We start from the raw sequence: 16,632 nt of genomic DNA on the forward strand, positions 1-16,632 counted from the left end.
AATATTACAGGCGGAAAGTGTTAATCAGAGCACAAGCCGTATTGGCGATTATGTTGCAAGGATCTCTGTTCTCTTTTGGACTTTCTTTCCATGTAACATTTTTCTCCAGAAATGAAGGAAGTATTTGTTTTGCTTTCAGGTAAGGGGCTTCACAGCTTTATCGTAGTCATTAATCTGTGTCAGTGTGTAACTTGGAGAAAGTGTATTTTACTCATATGGATTCTGATTTACTAAGGAGTTCAAAGAGGTGGCAGGATTCATCTAATGTGTAACCCTCAATAAACTACACAGGTAGTGCAGTGACAATGGTGTTCTGGAAATGTGCAATCTGTTCATATTTCTCTCCCTCTCTCTTTTTTATCTCTTTGTCATAAAACTTTCTTCTCAGTGCTGTTAGTCATTGCGTCCTCTCGCACTGATGAGGAGTTCAGCTGTAAATCCAAAGAATGTCTTCCTGCTCGAGCCGTCTCTGATTTCAAGAGGGATTGTAAAGATCGCTCAGACGAGGAGTTTTGTGGTATGCTGCAATTTTTCCAGGTCATATTTAGTTAGCAACAAATAAATCATAAGAGAGACAGGAAAAATGTATAGAGTCAGAAAGTGGGGGGGGAGAGTGGGTAAAACATACAGGAAGGAGCTACGGGTCAAATTTTAACCTGGGTCGTCCTCTTTTGAGGACTTTAGCCTCTGAACGTCGGGTGCACGCACTTACCTCTAGGCTACTGGCGCCCCCCAAAATATATCATTTTGACAACACAAAACTTTAAACAAATTAAATCAAGTGAAAAAGCAGGAACCCTATGCCCTCGATTCATTTTATAATCTGTAAATGTTTACACTTTCTGACTATTTATCTGATTTTACCTCCACTGCTTTTTAAGGGTCATGTGATTTTGAGCTTCACTCCTGCGGATGGAACGACACCAGTGATGGTTCCTATCGCTGGAGACGGCAGATGGCAAACGTCACTTTAATACCTGGACAGGACCACACGACAGGAAGTCAAAGTGGTAAATATTCACCATCAGTTTTTTTACATTTGTGACGTTCCTTTGATAATCCTTTACTTTAAACAGCATTACTAATTTCAGTTGATGTTTAATGAGATTACAAGATCTGCCTGTGTCACACTGTTATTATTTCATATTTCTTTGCTGGATTCAGGTCATGTCATGCATGTAGATGGCAAACAAGGCAATTTCCTTTCAAAGGCCATTTTAGAGTTTTCTGTGTCCAACCAGGCAGCTTTGGGTTGCCAGATCAGGTACTAAAAATGATCCCACCTCTGACAATACAATAAATATCACTAGAATCACAAGGATTAGTATTGTGATTCTAGTATTGACTTGTCTGTAAGTTGTTGCCTTTAAATATCATGGTCAATGTGTTTCAGCTTTTGGTACCACATTTACGATAACAAGTCTTCATCATCTTCATCGCCCCTTACATTAACAATGGTCCGAGGCTCCTTAATAACAACACTGGATACGATTTCTAAAAGTCACACTGACGATTGGGAGAAATCCACGGCCTTCCTTGGTAATCAGCCAGGAGGATATAAGGTAAGTGAAATATTCTTTATGTTTTCAGGCTTCACCCAGAGAGGTTGATGTGAGCTATTACCAAACTATTAAACAAGTGAGGTCAAAGAGGCTGATGCCTTTATGTTTTTACAACTCCATGGAGTCAAATCTTATTATACACACAGATAGAGGCAGAACACATACTGTAAGTTTGGGTGTCTCTTTCTAAGGATGTTATTATGTCATATGTCCACTCCATGTAAACATCTATAATTACACCAACAAATGATAAAAAAAATATAAAAATAATTCATTGATGCTCTTGTGTTTCAAAGACATGGGCTCGACATGGCCAAGGATTACGCCTAGATAACTTCCTACTCTTTCTTCTTCCCTATATCTGATTTTTTTTTTTTTTTTTTTTACATTGGTTCAATGGTTCGTAGGTGTAAAGAAGAAAGCCTTCCACAATAAGGATGTGTCTCCTCTCCTCATTGTCAGACTTTGGTATAATCTCAGTTCACAGGGTGTTATGAAGGCCTTGAGATTTCTCAAACTTCACCCCCCATGTGTAGATCGTACTCATTATGCCGTAATACTCCTGTATGCAATCATTTGTTCATTGCAAAAATGAATAACTAGTTGATGGTTATTCTGCCTGTTTTTATTGTGCCAATTTGTCAAAATGAGAACAATAAGGCGCCAGAGGCAAAAACATCAGTCCAAATTATAGCGCATAATATCCCTCTCTAACATACCTTAAGCATTATGGGAACTGCTGAGTTAAGATCCTAAGTGTCTTACAAAGTGGAGTGACCTTACCATGTAGAGGACATTAGGTTTTACTTTCTTAAAATCTGCTTTTTAAAGCTCTTTTTTAAATTGTTTTGTATCTGTTTGAAGCTTTAATTACATTTAGATACAATACCATTTTATAGTACAATACCGCTAAACTTTATTGTGTCTTGATCTGCTCCGCTTCCTGTAATTACACTGTAATTAATTTCCTGAGGGGGGAATCATTAAAGAGATTTTATTGTTTCATTTGATAGCTTGCTTGCTACATATTCTGCTGGTAAACATGTTGAGGTTGAAGGCAAATTAGATCTGCCATACTTCTCAGACTTCATCCTTCTTTAACCCTGTAACAAAAATCTCTTTCTTCCTTCATCAGTTTAGATATTGAACAACCATTGTGTCCAACATTTCTCTTCCTACAGCTGCAGTTTTCATTCAGCCAACCTTTTTTAGAAGTAAAGGATGTAATGTTGGATGACATCATCTTTGAGTACTGCTTAGAGGGAGACGTCCCCGCAGGGTCAGACAGACTCTCGTGTGATTTTGAAGATAACAGCTGTTCATGGTACCATGATTATACTGCCAGCCTGCTGTGGAAAAGGAGTGATGGGGGATATGATCAGGGCCCTGCTGGCAATGGTGAGAATCATATTTACAGTAAAGGACCGTTGTGTTTACACAATAAATTATTGGTTTGTTGAAAAAGCACATTTGAGTAAAAACGTCCCATGAGATTTGAAGCCTAAAAACTAAACTTCATGTTAATAAATTGGTTGTAGATTCCAGGCGCCTCTTTAGTTAATGATAAGCATCAGTGATGCTCATGAAACTTAAATGACCTCAATGTAACTGCCCAACAGCAAACTTGAAACCTTTCGGGCCACGGGGCAAAAGCCTGTTTGGCTCACATTTTTTATACACCAGTGTGAGCATGCTCTGTTTACATGTTTTCTTCTAGTTTATTTAAACCACATTAGCTTTACTTTTACATAAAAAGATTCAATCATTTTAATCCGTCCAAGCTATACAAACAAGCACGCAAGGTGATAAAAAAGCATTAAAAGTCAAATTAAATAATAATAATAATAGTAATACTTTATTTGTACATCACTTTTAAATACAGACAATAAGCGCAAACAGACAGGCAGGAAGAAAAACAGTCAAATAAACGTAGACTAACAGACTAAAGAATTACAAATAAAAACCAAATGACAGAGTGAAAGCTTTTTTGTAAAGTAGAGAAATAAAACAAGGGACTGACCCTGCAAGTCTGAGCTCCTCATGCAGGCTGTTCTCCAAAGTCTGGGGGTCTCTAACAGCAAAAGATCTGTCCCCTGTAGGCCTGGACCCTAGAACAGCCGGCAGTGCTCTGCCAGGGGACCTCACTCTGCGTGAGGTAAATAACTCTGTGTTGGTCATGTTAATGCAACCAAATAAATAATAATATATTATATAACATATATGGAAAATGAGCACTTTATGCACTTCTGCACTTTTACCCATGTACCATACATTTGCACTTTGTTTGTTTTATGTTTTATCTGTGGTTATTAAGTATATGTGACCAAATGTAGCTACAGGTACAAATAAAGTAACCTGAACCTGAACCTGACTTATTGTCTCCCAATAAGTGACCTAAATTAACATGTATTCATTCAATTAAAAGGATGCACAGATAAGGGGGCTTTTCCTCCACGTGGGCGGCCGGGCTAGAATCTGACCTGTGGCTGCTTTCCCGCGTGTCATTCCCCAATTTGGGATTGGAAATATACGACTACATATTTCTTTATGGTCAAGGATTGTTTTTTTTTTTCATAACAAAGTCGTGAATTAATTCTTGTTTGTTTTGTCTGTCCATCATGCAGTTGACACAGAATTGAGTGAAGAGAGAGTTCATGATTTGACTGTTTTTCTCCTCCACAGGTTCCTACATGCTCATAAGTACTAAACTCATGGTGGATAGCTCATCAGCAGCCAGACTCATCAGCTTCCCTCAGCCTGCAGGTCCAGTCATATGTGTGAGCTTCTGGTATCACATATTTGGCAACAGCATCGGTGCGCACCTCTCTGGCTACAGCTACACTTCAAATAACTACTCAAACCTAGAGATACACACACAGAAAATGCTTCTCTCGGTCACAAAATGAGCCGTACAATTAGAATTCTTTTGTGCCACTTTTAGCTTCTCCAAAAAAACACATGCATCCTTCTAATGCAAGGATTGTGCGTGTTTATCTTGTTTTTAGGTTCATTGAAGATTATAACAAAGCGTCCTGACGAAGCAGAGACTGTCGTATGGATGAGAAGTCACACACAAGGAAACAAATGGAGATTTGCAGATCTGACCTTCAAAAGTGAAAAGCCAACACAGGTATTCTTATTATTGTTACATTTTGTAAATTCATTTACTGATCATTACAAACACAGTTATTTAGAGATTTATTTTGAATGAGAAGATGTTTTATTTCCAGTTAAGAGTCAATAAAAAAAGAGCCATCAAGCTGCAAGATTATGAAACAGAATCTCTTATGTATGTATTTTTCCGCACAAATTGTCTTTTCCAAATGAGTCTTACAACAGGTCAGCTAACATGCACTCTCCACATGTTTTCCATCAACTTTCATTTTAAAAACAGCAGGCTTAATGAACATGTTTTACAGTGAAGTTGAACTTGCTCTTCAAATATTTGTAATGTTTCCAGTTCATAATAGAAGCTGTGGTAGGTGGGGAACAAGGCAGCATAGCCATTGATGACATAATGGTTACCAGCGGTGAGAATGGATCTTGTCCAGCAGAGAGAGAGTGCACCTTCCAGGGCTCTTTGTGTGGTCTGCTGCCTGAGCCGTCTGCCAACTTCACCTGGAGCCGCATCACCGGCGCGACAAAACCCTCAAACTCCTCAAGCCCCGCCACAGATCACACGCTAGGGACAGAGCAAGGTTTGCAAACTTCTAGATTTGCTGCTATGCTGGTTACCTGCTTTGTCAAAACTTTTAAAAGCTTGTTGTATTTGTTTGTTTTAGCCTGTGAATATAAACTTTGAGCTCTTTTGGTTCATCTTGGAAGTGTGGCAACACATATCACCAGCTCAATATGGCTGTAGTTTAGTCATGAAAAACAAGGTCACATTGTTATCACTGGTAAATCTACTTTAAAATCCTATATTTCAAAGGGTCTGTATCTTAATAACTAACAGAGGATAGATACAGAAGATGCTTTATTATGATATTATTTTTTGTTATTTAGTTTTTACGATTAAAACCGTGCTCTGATTCATCTGTAGGATGTCTGAGTAATGAACATTTCAAAATAAAAGTTTGTTTTTTCACATGAGATGCTGTATCCTGTTTGTTATATAAGTCAGTGTAGATTGTTGATCCCATGATATATTAAAGACATTTTTTACATACTTTTGTGCATATTTCTGTCGTATTTGTAGGTTATTACCTGAGTGCCCATCTGTGGAGCCACTCCGAGGGGTCCACAGGAGCGGTGATGACAGCGCTGATGGAGCCCACCCCTCCTGAAGGAGAGTGTTTAATGTTCTGGTATTACATGGAGGGAAGTGGAGTGGGGGAACTTAATGTTTACCTACAAACATCCGACAACAACAGACCCTCTACCCAGCTGTGGACCAGAAGAGGAGATCAGGGGGAGCACTGGAGACATGGAAGAGTGACGCTCCTCAGCCCCAGTACCCCCTATCAGGTATGTACTGTTACTACAACCTGGTGGTGAGTCATCAGATGATGGCACATAATAATACATGACATGCATCAATGCACATGTTGTGGATTATAACCTCTATCCAGGTGCTGAATACTTGTTTCCTTCTGCTTTGAGCTCATTTGAAGGAAATAAAAAGTAAACACCTACATACATTCATTTAGATTCTATACTCCATCAAATCAGTAATTTTCAATGTTGTTATAAAAGACGTACATTTGATTTGTCTCTTGGACTTGGTTAGCGCTGCGAGGAGGTTCCTGGTTCGAATCCCCGTCAGAGAGGGCCTCTCTGTGTGGAGTTTGCATGTTCTCCATGTGCATGCCTGGGTACTCCAGCTTCTAAAGACATGCTTGTTATGCTCAATTGGTGACTGTAAATGTCCCATAGGTGTAAATGTTTGTGTGGCTGGTTGTCTGGCTCTATATCAGCTCCAGCCGCCCGCGACCCCGAGCAGTATAGATAATGGATTATTGGATGGATGGACATAATCACCTTTCTTAAGAGCTGTTTGTTGCTTTCATTGTTCTTCCCTCTCCATATGTGGAGTACTGGTATATTATATATTTTTTTAGTAGTCTGTGTTTGGAAAAAACACAAGCACATCTCTTTGGTGTGCTATTCCTTTCTTTTGCATGTTTTTTTATCTGCTACAGCTCAGTTGTTGAAACACAAAGAGAAAGAAATGCTAGAAATGCAACTCTTGATTTGCCAAAGATACTGACTATCAGAGGTTGCTCTCTGACTATAAATCCAGTTTCTTTCTGATTGACAGGTTGTGTTTGAAGCAGTAGTTGGGGAGAATCCGTGGAGAGATATCGCTCTTGACGACCTCACGGTCTTAAATGACGCCTGCCCCCCACCCGGTAAGTGAAAGCTTCTACTTGAGAAAAAAAATCAATTGAGCTGCTTATGATTTAGAAATGCATGATTCTGTATTGTATCCATGCTATTGCTTGCAGGTTTTTGTGACTTTGAAATGGACTTGTGTGGTTGGGTGAACAGTCCTCCAGCAGAGTCCGGAGTGGACTGGGACTGGCTCTCAGGTAACATTGACGGTCGTTTCATTCCTGATAGAGACCACACCACAAATTCTGCCCTGGGTAAGTGACCACACACACAACCCTAATAAAGAGTCTGACGTTTGATCATTCACAAAAGCACATATTCTAACCAAACATGCAACTTGCAGCCATAATGGGAACCTGAAATGATGCAACTGTTGGCACATTCAGGAAACTGTTCCTGGATATTTCAAGTTTTTTCTTTTTCTCCCTGTAGGCCATTTTGCTTTCTTCATTTCACTTGAGCCTGATAGAGAGGAAATTGCCCGACTGGAGAGTGAGACGATGGAGGCAGTGGACCGAGCTTGTCTGGAGATCTGGCACCACGCTGAAGCGTGGAACATTAATAGTAAGTATGGTCTCTCTTCTGTGTCACAAGTACTGATTTGGTTATATGAACTTCACTCTTGTTACACCTCGTTTATATTTGGTCTGAATGTCAACATTACACCTACACTTTACGAGAGTCACAAAGACATTGATTTTAATGATTTAGATATTAACATTTAGGGCCTGTGTCCATTAACAAAAAATGTTGTGCTAGCTGTGCCTATTTACAATACAGAGCTAATGCAGTTCAGTGTTTTTAGCCCTCCTTAGTGAAAATATGCCCTTGTTATCAGCTTTTTTTGTAGCTGCAGTCACACTGCTCTCAATTAAAAATATTTCAGCATTTGGGACACCGTCACACTCAACAGAAAGTTAGGTGTCACATCATCCCCACCACGTAAACAAAATCAAAAAGAGATTGTATCGCTACAATAAATAATTTTATACAGAACATATGGGATAGAAGGACTTGTCCTGACCTGAAAGCTACTAAAGTGAGAAACGAAATATATGGTAAGGGTTTGATGCTCACTGGTTTGAACACCAGTGAAGTTGCACTGTCATTAACTCCAGATTCCTGAAGAATAACATTTCAGAGGCTTGTTAACAGATGAAAATAATGTTTTTTTTATTATTTTCCAGAGCCTTCAAGCATTACATTGACAGTGTTTGTGAATGAGACTACTGAACTGCGTCGTGTGTGGAGTACACAGGGATATACAAACAGTACATGGATCCAAGACAGGGTGGATTACAATGCATCAGGGCACCACCAGGTAAGGGGAAATGTATCATTTCATGCAGTGCTGTACAGGTAATTAGTACAATTCTTTAGGAGCTCTCATTCCATGTCACAGATTATTTTACAAGCCAGTTGTCCAAAGTCAAAGGATGGAAGCTTTGCTCTGGACGACGTCCACATCATCAGGGACACATCCTGTGAGGACATGACACCCACCACCACCCCAAATCCTTCCCCTACCACCACTGCTTCTGCCTCCGCCATGGACTGCACCTTTGAACAAGGTGACTCAGAGAAAATAGTCGTTGTCAATAATGTTGTATGGTCTCTCTCTCTTTCTGAAAATCCCTCTATCCTCTCTCAACTCAACACAGTTTCGGCAGATGGCTGCTCAACATGAGTCTGGTTCTGTTCCAGGTTTCTGCCTGTTAAAGCAAGATGTTCCTTTCCACTGTAACTTTGATAAATGTTGCTTAGTGCTGTGATGGCAGACTACAGAGTCATTATAAAAGTAAAAAATCATCAATAAAATCAAGTTGTGATTTTCCTGACTTTTTGACTTGATTCATATTTTGTCTCAAGAGTTGAAAGCCCATACTTCCTAATATGTGTTTTGAAAATACAAGAAAAAAAAACACTATTTTAACTTATTAAACAAAAAAATTTTGTTGAAGTTTTAAATGTTTAGGAAAAAAATGAGTGTCAACATATTTTAACTTTATCTCTTATTTTTTGTGTTACATTTGAGTTTATTAGTGAAGCACGATTTGAATTAGGATCTTTTAAAACTAACAGCAATTAATGTATTTTTTTTTTAATCCCATTTTCTTTGCAAATCAAACCGTATTTTGTGATTCTCAATCCTGTCTTTTTAAAACAGGTCTATGCAGCTGGGTCCAGGAGATCAGTGATGGTTTGAACTGGACTCTCAGTAATGGACTTCAAGTCAACCAGCCATGGGATGGACCTCAGTATGATCACACTGTTGGAAATAATCAAGGTATTGACCACCGCCAGCCTCCGGCCCTCCCTGCAGGTTAACTACCACATGTCAGTGTGAAATGTGGTTACACATTGCTCTGGTGGATAGGCCAGTTTAACCTGGTTCAGCCTACAATCATTTTTGCCTCCAGTTTCATCTGCGTAGTAGAGCAGAAACCACAACAATTATTTTTGAACCATAAAAAGTGTCAGACTTTATTTAAAGGGGCTATATGTAACTTTCAAAAATACTGCAGCGATACCACATGGCCGTCAGCCATCATCATCGGCTGCGAAACACTGGATATTTACCGGCATAATGTTTACAGAGGAGGTAAGTGGTCATACACATGTGAAAGTCTGTGAAGGAGTCTGTGTGTCTGTATTCATTCTCCATCCTACAAACGACAGCCTCTGCAGGCACTGGCTGAGAGCAGGAGTGTGTGATGAGTTTGTCTGTCTTTGAGAGCTCCTAGGGCGGATAGAAGTGTGTGGAAGGCGGCCTCTGGCTGTGCAGGTGAAGACTGGGAGTGTGTGATGAGTCTGTACTGTTGATCTCTGTAAGCGGAGCGGAGTGAGGAGGACGTTGAGAACGTGCATAAAATGTCACTTCCTGGAGCTTTCACGGAAAATACGAGCTGGGGAAACTTTTTGTACAGGCAACACAGATAGACAGTGAACATCTACTTAACTCACATCAGTTAACCGTTCGCTTATTAATGGGATATAAAAAAATGATTTATAAATGTAAAAAGTTACATATAGCCCCTTTAAATTAGAACATTAATATAAAAAATCATGTCAGTACTGATTTGGATGTTAGCTCTGACTTGTCAACAATGATATGGATAAAAAAAAAGAACTGTGTGTAGCTTCGTTAAGTGATTTTCCTCACAGTCTGTCAACCTCTCTTTTTTTCTCTCCGTCCAACAAGGTTTCTTCTTACTGCTGAATGGATCTGGACTAAAGGATGGAGATAAAGCAGTGATCTCTGTTCCTATCAATGATGTAACATCAGATGTCTGTGTTGGATTCTGGTTTTACATGCTCGGGCCTTCAGTATCCAGCCTGGACCTGCTGGTTCAGACAGTAAGTAGCATCTTTGGCCTTCAGCCTTTTGAAACAGGTGTTGCTTTCAGGGTCATGAATATTTAGCTGTCATGCTTGGCTCTGTTCTAGAAATCTGCTGAAGATTTAGTCTGGACTCGCAAAGGGACCCAGAATCCAGGGTGGATTAAAGCACAAGTATCCATCAGCACGCACAATACTACACAGGTAACATTTTACTCAAACACCTTCAGCATTTTTATTTTAAGTCTGAGGGTTTGAAAAATACATTTTGATTAAAAGATTCACCAGCTGATTCTTTTAACCATAAACGCATCACATCACCACAAATATGATTATTCAGGGTATTTTACAGATAAAACACAAGCGTCTCTAATCTCTATATTCTGTCTTGTGGATAAACTGTTTTTAAATATTTAGACTTTTCAATTGATTTTCTGCCTAGTTATTGGCTGAATTTGCAATCAAACCTTTGTACTTACAAAAAAACACATATGGGCAGATTTTTCTGCAGGAATTAAATCAAAACAAACAAAGAAACCTTTGAAACTTATTCCACTGAATGTATCTTGACTTTGCTGTTCTTCTTTAATCACAGTTAATATTCACCAGCCATAGAAACTCCAGCAGCAAAGGATTCATCGCTATTGATGACATAACAGTGAGGGAGGGGTTTTGTAATAATAAGGGTAAGTAAGCACAGATTTTTGATGTGCACAGGAAGTCACAACATACCAGAGGTTACTGCAAATGATCGCTTTTTTCTAAACTCCATTATAGATTTGTGCGGTTTTGAATCCAGCTGGTGTGGCTTTGAGAACAATGTGGGACAGAAAGGTCACTGGGGTCGCAAAAAAGCCACAAAACATCAGGTGGATCACACCTTCGGAACTGAAAATGGTGAGTTGTACTCTGTAATCAACCAAATGAGAAAGCAGGATAATGGTTGGTCTCACAGGACTCGAAACAGCTTCAACTCTCTTTGCCCTGTAAAGGCTTCTACATGACTGTGATGACACCGAATTGGAGACAGAATGCAGTAGCTCAGCTGCTCACACCTGCTCTCACCTCAGCTAAAGAGATGTGTGTTCGCTTCTGGTGAGTGCATTGCTGCCGTCACACACACGCAAGCTGTTGTCTGATGCACATTCTAACATTTGTTTATGGACTGTATTTGCTCAGGTACTGGTTACCCGCAGGGCTTTCCAACAGCTTCTCTGTGCACGTGATGCGGAACGCAGAGACAGGCGACGCACTTTGGCATCGATCCGGATCCCCCTCCACTGGGTGGGAGGTGGCAGAAGTCACTGTGTCCTCTCCTGCAAAATTTTATGTAAGTGGTTGTGTACAATGATCCCTTTTTTCTCACTCTCTCCCAAAACACACTTTATTTTAAGCCAATGAACAGCAATAATCACTGTGACGCTGCTTTCTTAAAAAAAACGTATGTACTTCATCAGGTGGTGTTTAAAGCAGTTCACGGGCCTGACTCGAGCGCCGCGGTGAGATTAGATGATGTTTCCATAAGGGATGGGGCTTGCACTCCTCCAGGCAGCTGTGACTTTGAGTCTGGACAGTGCACCTGGATCAACATTCACAAAGACAATGGTCATGACTGGGTGCTGGCCCGTGGAGACTTCCTGGGGCCACTAACAGACCACACCACTCAGACTCCAGAGGGTACAACTTTACTTACTTTGTACCTAACAAAATGGTGACAGGAAACATTAGCCTTTTGCACACACATGCACAAACCTCCTCAAAAATTTGCAAAAATCATGAGCTGTATTCAGGAAAAATGTTTCATGAGCATCCCTGCAGAGGTGATGATGTCATTATCATGTGACTGGTGTGCAATCAGTGGAATCTTCACGCACGTACTGAAGCTGCTTTGTACTCTATTCTGCTCGCCACTTTGTTCTCATCCGCTCATTTGTTCACACGGCAATTTCATCCAATTACATTACACGTATCATTGCCATACACTGTCGTCATAAAATCCAAACTCTGTTGCTCCATCTCGGATATGTTTTTAAACAATACAAGGAGACTTCCGTAGCATCCTGTTGTGTCCTTTTATCATCCCCCTCCCCACCCCCTGTCCAACAGGAAAAATCTCCTGCCGTGAGGGACATGTATGAAAGAGCAACTCAGGAAGATAGAAAGACTTCCGGGGCAGGCTTTCCTGACATTTTCAGGAGTGGGTGTGTGAAAATGATTATAGTTAATTTGTTACTTATTGCCTGAATTCTGATGTGTGCATGTAGAGTTTAAATTATTCATAGCTACGACATTGCAATTTATAATTAATATGAGCCAGTGCAGCTCATGTTAATCCATCCCATCTGTTACTTACGAACGTTACTTTTTTTGTCCTTAATTCATGTCCCGTTGTTGACATTACGTCCTCTGTGCTCCAACGAGATTGTTCTTTATGACTCTTCTGTGAAAGACCCTTTAAAATAATAACTGTATAAACAGTTCGTCTGCAGCAGTCTTTTACTAGTTTAATGAGCAGCAGTGTGAGGGATTCACCATTGATTGTCTGCAATGAATAAAAGCCTTCATTAACTCGTCTGTTGTGATTTCTATTTTGCTTTCAGGTCAGTTCTTGTTGAGCTCATCACTGCACCAAAACCACAGAAGTCTAGCTCAGGTTTTGTCTGAGTGGATCCACCTGAGAGACACCCCCTCCTGTCTCACGTTGTGGTACCAAATGAACAGCAGGTCAGCAATAGAACATTTAAGAACCACCACCTCTTCACGACCATCTGTAACAATGCAGAGGATGCCCTCTATCCTCTTCATCCTGTTTAGTTTCCTCATTGACTTCCTGAGGAAGTGTGCACAAATGTCACTTAGGCATGAATCACCTGCCTCCCTTTGTGCAAGACGATACATGTTCTGTGGCAGAGTTCACTCCAAACACAGATCTGTGTCAGTTGTTCCAAACTTAAATAAAAAAAGATCAACATTGAAGAAAAAACTAATGGTTTAAGATATCACACACATTATTCTCCTTGTGGGGATGTTTGTCTTGGACTCAAATGCTGCACATACTAATATAGCTGCCCGTATAGAGGTTGTAATAAAAACATGATACAAAGAATGCAGCACATACTACAGAAAATCATAGCAGCATATTGCACATATATTACATAAACAGTCATTACAACGCCATGAATCTGTTGTAGAACTCCTGAAAACTTAATCAACATTGTTAAAGAAATTGATTGAGAAATGCAAAGATTATTTGTGAAACTGTTGAGGTTGCGTTTAGGTTCTTTAAAACACCTGATAGTGTAAACACTCACACTCTTACTCATGAGTGCGGTCAGACAAATTTCTCTGTACTTGCTAAGAAACAGATTGCTCACATATGGGAGTGACTGGTGTTCAATACTTCCCATAACTGTCATGGCAGTCTTTACCAGTGAAGCAAGTCTTTAACAAAATGTTTGCGTCTGATGTGAGAAAAAGGGAAGAGAGTTAATGAACCAATATTCTAGGAACTACATGGTGCCAGACCCCCCTGGCCTGTTCGATGGTCACGTCTGGCCCATGTATTTGAAACACAAGAACTTTTGCTTTTAATAAAAAAGTACACTTTTTTTAGTAACAGTATTGTAAAGTGAACAACTGTTTTATGTTCAATCTAACTGTAAGAGGTGACTGCCAACTGTTAGAGGTGACTGCGAGTTTCCCCTCAGGCGATCCATGTTTGATCAAAATGCTTTGTCGGGAGCACATTAAGGAACAGATCACCACTGTCTCTCAGTCAGGGAATGCTCCAGCTTTGCCACTTTCAAGGGTCGTTTGAAGCTGTGGCTCTGAACGAATCAGATCTGTGACCACGTCTAATCATCTAATAATCAAATAATCAAATTTTCCATTATGCCAACATACATACATCTACAATATGTATCTAAGCCCAGTGCAATACTGCAGACATAAAACACATCTACTGTTTGTATGTTAACCCTGTGTAATAGTATGTGCATACTGTATATGTACAAAAAGGTACAGTAGGGCTACGTGCAATCACAGCAACACTTTAAAGTTACAAGCCCCAGGGAAAATGTGCAATTTACATCAGTACCTCATAATCTTGTGCAATACTCCTGCATTTTGGCACTTCAATTCTCTAGTACTTTACCTACCTTAGCAGCACTTTAAATCTGAAGGTCACTTTATCCCTACAGGTTTTGAACAAAATGGCACAGCCACTTTACAGTTTATGTTGTTGTTTGGTCAATATCTGTTGTGTGAGAAATTCTGTTTATTTGATGGATTGCCCCTTGAGATGAACCATCTCGTTTTCGAGGGGGTCCAACACAAAAACAAAAACACAACAGTACAGTGTGATACAGACAGTCACGCACAACATACACACATAGACGTGTGTTTATTGGTATATAATTTTTATTGTGGCTATATGTAATTTTGTAAACATGTGTACCACCGACCTGCCATGTACTACAGGTGGAAATTAGACGATGGCTACAATCTGGCATATTAACATGTTCATTAATGTGTATTACTGTCCCTAATTATAATAAATAAATAAACAAGTGGTTTTATACTTCACTTATAAAATATAATATTTTCCTCTTGTTCCTCAGTGACTCTGGGACACTGAAGGTGTATCTGCGTTCAGGTCTGTCGGAGGCTGATCTGATGTTCAGCACTACCAGTAGTGGACACAGCTGGACAAGATTCAATCAGTCTATAGAGATCAGCGAACCTTTCCAGGTAACCTCAGACAGACTCATCATGGGTACACAAAATAACAAGAGAAAGAATTTCATCAATGGTGTTCACTCCCTTCTTTAACAAACGGACACTTAGCTGCTGATGGAAGCCGACGCTGACACCAGAGGATTTATTGCCATTGATGACATCAGTGTCACACCAGGCCTTTGTCCAGGTACACATAATGATTTCTGCAGTTTATTTGTGAAGTGTGTTTGATGATTAACAAATCTCTCTTTTTCTTGTAGTAAATGAAACAAGTTTAGGATTTGTTGGTTGTTCATTTGAAAACAACACATGTGGATGGGAGGACATCAGTGATGGCCAACTTCAGTGGATAAGAAGGAATGCTGCTGGGAACACTGGACCCCCTGTCGACCACACAGTGGGCACTGAACTGGGTAAGGTCACACACTTATCTTCTTTCTTTCTTTTGTTATCTTTACCTAGACGGCTTTACTGTTAAACGGAGACCCTGGCAGGTCACACAGACTGTCTCAGACTGTGTAGATTCAAATCCAAGGCACACATTTTGACCCCTTCTTTTCATATAAATCTAAATGATGTCATAGAGTAACTCTTCACAGTTTCCACTCACCAAAAAGTTGAGAAACAAGAGTATCCCTTTTCATCTTTAAGGCATTTTTGGCTCATTCCTCCACATAACAAGGTGCTTTGATCTTTAACATTGGTAAATGAAACTTATAGATAGGTAGATCTCCACAGCTTCATGTTTTCTCTATGGGTCATACCAGGTACTTTTTCTGATTCATCCAGGTTGGTACATGGCCGTAGAGCCTGACCAAGGAACTCAAATGAGCCCTGCTGCCGTGCAGAGTCCCACCATGAAACAGGCCAGCACCACCTGCACACTGCACTTCTACTACAACATGTTTGGACAGGGTACATTCCGCATATTAAACCATCAAGACCACATGTGATGCCTCTCTATGTTTCTACCTTTGGTATTTAACTCCTCCTTCCATTGTCACAGACGTACAAGAGCTGAATGTCCTGCTGAAGGAGGGCCCCAGGACCACCATACTGTGGTGGCTTGCTGGTAACCATGGAGATTCGTGGCATCACGGTGAGGTCACAGTTGGAAGAACCCCTCAGGACTTCACTATCCTGTTTGAGGCCTCGGGGGCCTTCAATAAGCTCGGACACATAGCTATAGATGACATATATTTCACCAACTGCACTCTGCCTGGTAGGAATCTTGATTTACTTTCTTTGTTATCAGTTTGGCTAATTATTTCAATCTAGCTCTCATGGATTAATATTTCTATTTCAGAGCCGCAGCCCCAGTGTCCACAGAATATGTTCATGTGCGATAACAGTGTGTGTATAGAGCACAACCAAGTGTGTGACTACAGTGATGACTGTGGGGACTTGTCTGATGAGATCAAATGTGGTGAGATCTATATAAGATATATAAGATATATAAGAATACTGAAAACATTGGGACAGTAATCTCATCGAGTCTGTTCACACTATGCTGCCACTCCCTGTGTTGTTCTTCTTCTCCTTAACGTTGTTACATAATTTCCTTCTTCGTCTTTGAGACTTTGACATTTTGATATTATGTAACAGAAATGTATATTTAAATGTATAAAACTTGATGACGAGGGGTTTATCATTATTTCCT

General features: G+C 40.0%; 1 protein-coding gene across 2 annotated transcripts in view; it reads left to right on the forward strand.

Moving 5' to 3' along the window:
* Positions 1 to 16,632, forward strand: part of si:ch211-106h4.4 (MAM and LDL-receptor class A domain-containing protein 2) — a 28,903-nt gene continuing 12,271 nt past the window's right edge. For both annotated transcript variants that reach the window (XM_020635206.3, XM_020635207.3), the window contains exons 1-30: positions 1 to 139; positions 389 to 517; positions 882 to 1,010; positions 1,165 to 1,264; positions 1,394 to 1,562; positions 2,744 to 2,960; positions 4,245 to 4,376; positions 4,568 to 4,692; positions 5,023 to 5,260; positions 5,761 to 6,029; positions 6,823 to 6,913; positions 7,010 to 7,150; positions 7,329 to 7,460; positions 8,084 to 8,217; positions 8,299 to 8,467; positions 9,064 to 9,183; positions 10,099 to 10,253; positions 10,344 to 10,439; positions 10,831 to 10,921; positions 11,013 to 11,132; positions 11,228 to 11,330; positions 11,415 to 11,565; positions 11,693 to 11,912; positions 12,836 to 12,959; positions 14,855 to 14,984; positions 15,081 to 15,159; positions 15,233 to 15,385; positions 15,762 to 15,887; positions 15,979 to 16,194; positions 16,279 to 16,398. In XM_020635206.3, the coding sequence (XP_020490862.2) occupies positions 112 to 139; positions 389 to 517; positions 882 to 1,010; positions 1,165 to 1,264; positions 1,394 to 1,562; positions 2,744 to 2,960; positions 4,245 to 4,376; positions 4,568 to 4,692; positions 5,023 to 5,260; positions 5,761 to 6,029; positions 6,823 to 6,913; positions 7,010 to 7,150; positions 7,329 to 7,460; positions 8,084 to 8,217; positions 8,299 to 8,467; positions 9,064 to 9,183; positions 10,099 to 10,253; positions 10,344 to 10,439; positions 10,831 to 10,921; positions 11,013 to 11,132; positions 11,228 to 11,330; positions 11,415 to 11,565; positions 11,693 to 11,912; positions 12,836 to 12,959; positions 14,855 to 14,984; positions 15,081 to 15,159; positions 15,233 to 15,385; positions 15,762 to 15,887; positions 15,979 to 16,194; positions 16,279 to 16,398 (4,207 nt within the window). In that variant the 5' untranslated portion in view covers positions 1 to 111. The remainder of the gene's footprint in view (positions 140 to 388; positions 518 to 881; positions 1,011 to 1,164; positions 1,265 to 1,393; positions 1,563 to 2,743; positions 2,961 to 4,244; positions 4,377 to 4,567; positions 4,693 to 5,022; positions 5,261 to 5,760; positions 6,030 to 6,822; positions 6,914 to 7,009; positions 7,151 to 7,328; positions 7,461 to 8,083; positions 8,218 to 8,298; positions 8,468 to 9,063; positions 9,184 to 10,098; positions 10,254 to 10,343; positions 10,440 to 10,830; positions 10,922 to 11,012; positions 11,133 to 11,227; positions 11,331 to 11,414; positions 11,566 to 11,692; positions 11,913 to 12,835; positions 12,960 to 14,854; positions 14,985 to 15,080; positions 15,160 to 15,232; positions 15,386 to 15,761; positions 15,888 to 15,978; positions 16,195 to 16,278; positions 16,399 to 16,632) is intronic.

This window comes from Labrus bergylta, chromosome 4, assembly GCF_963930695.1.
Source record: "Labrus bergylta chromosome 4, fLabBer1.1, whole genome shotgun sequence".
NCBI classification, from domain to species: domain Eukaryota; kingdom Metazoa; phylum Chordata; class Actinopteri; order Labriformes; family Labridae; genus Labrus; species Labrus bergylta.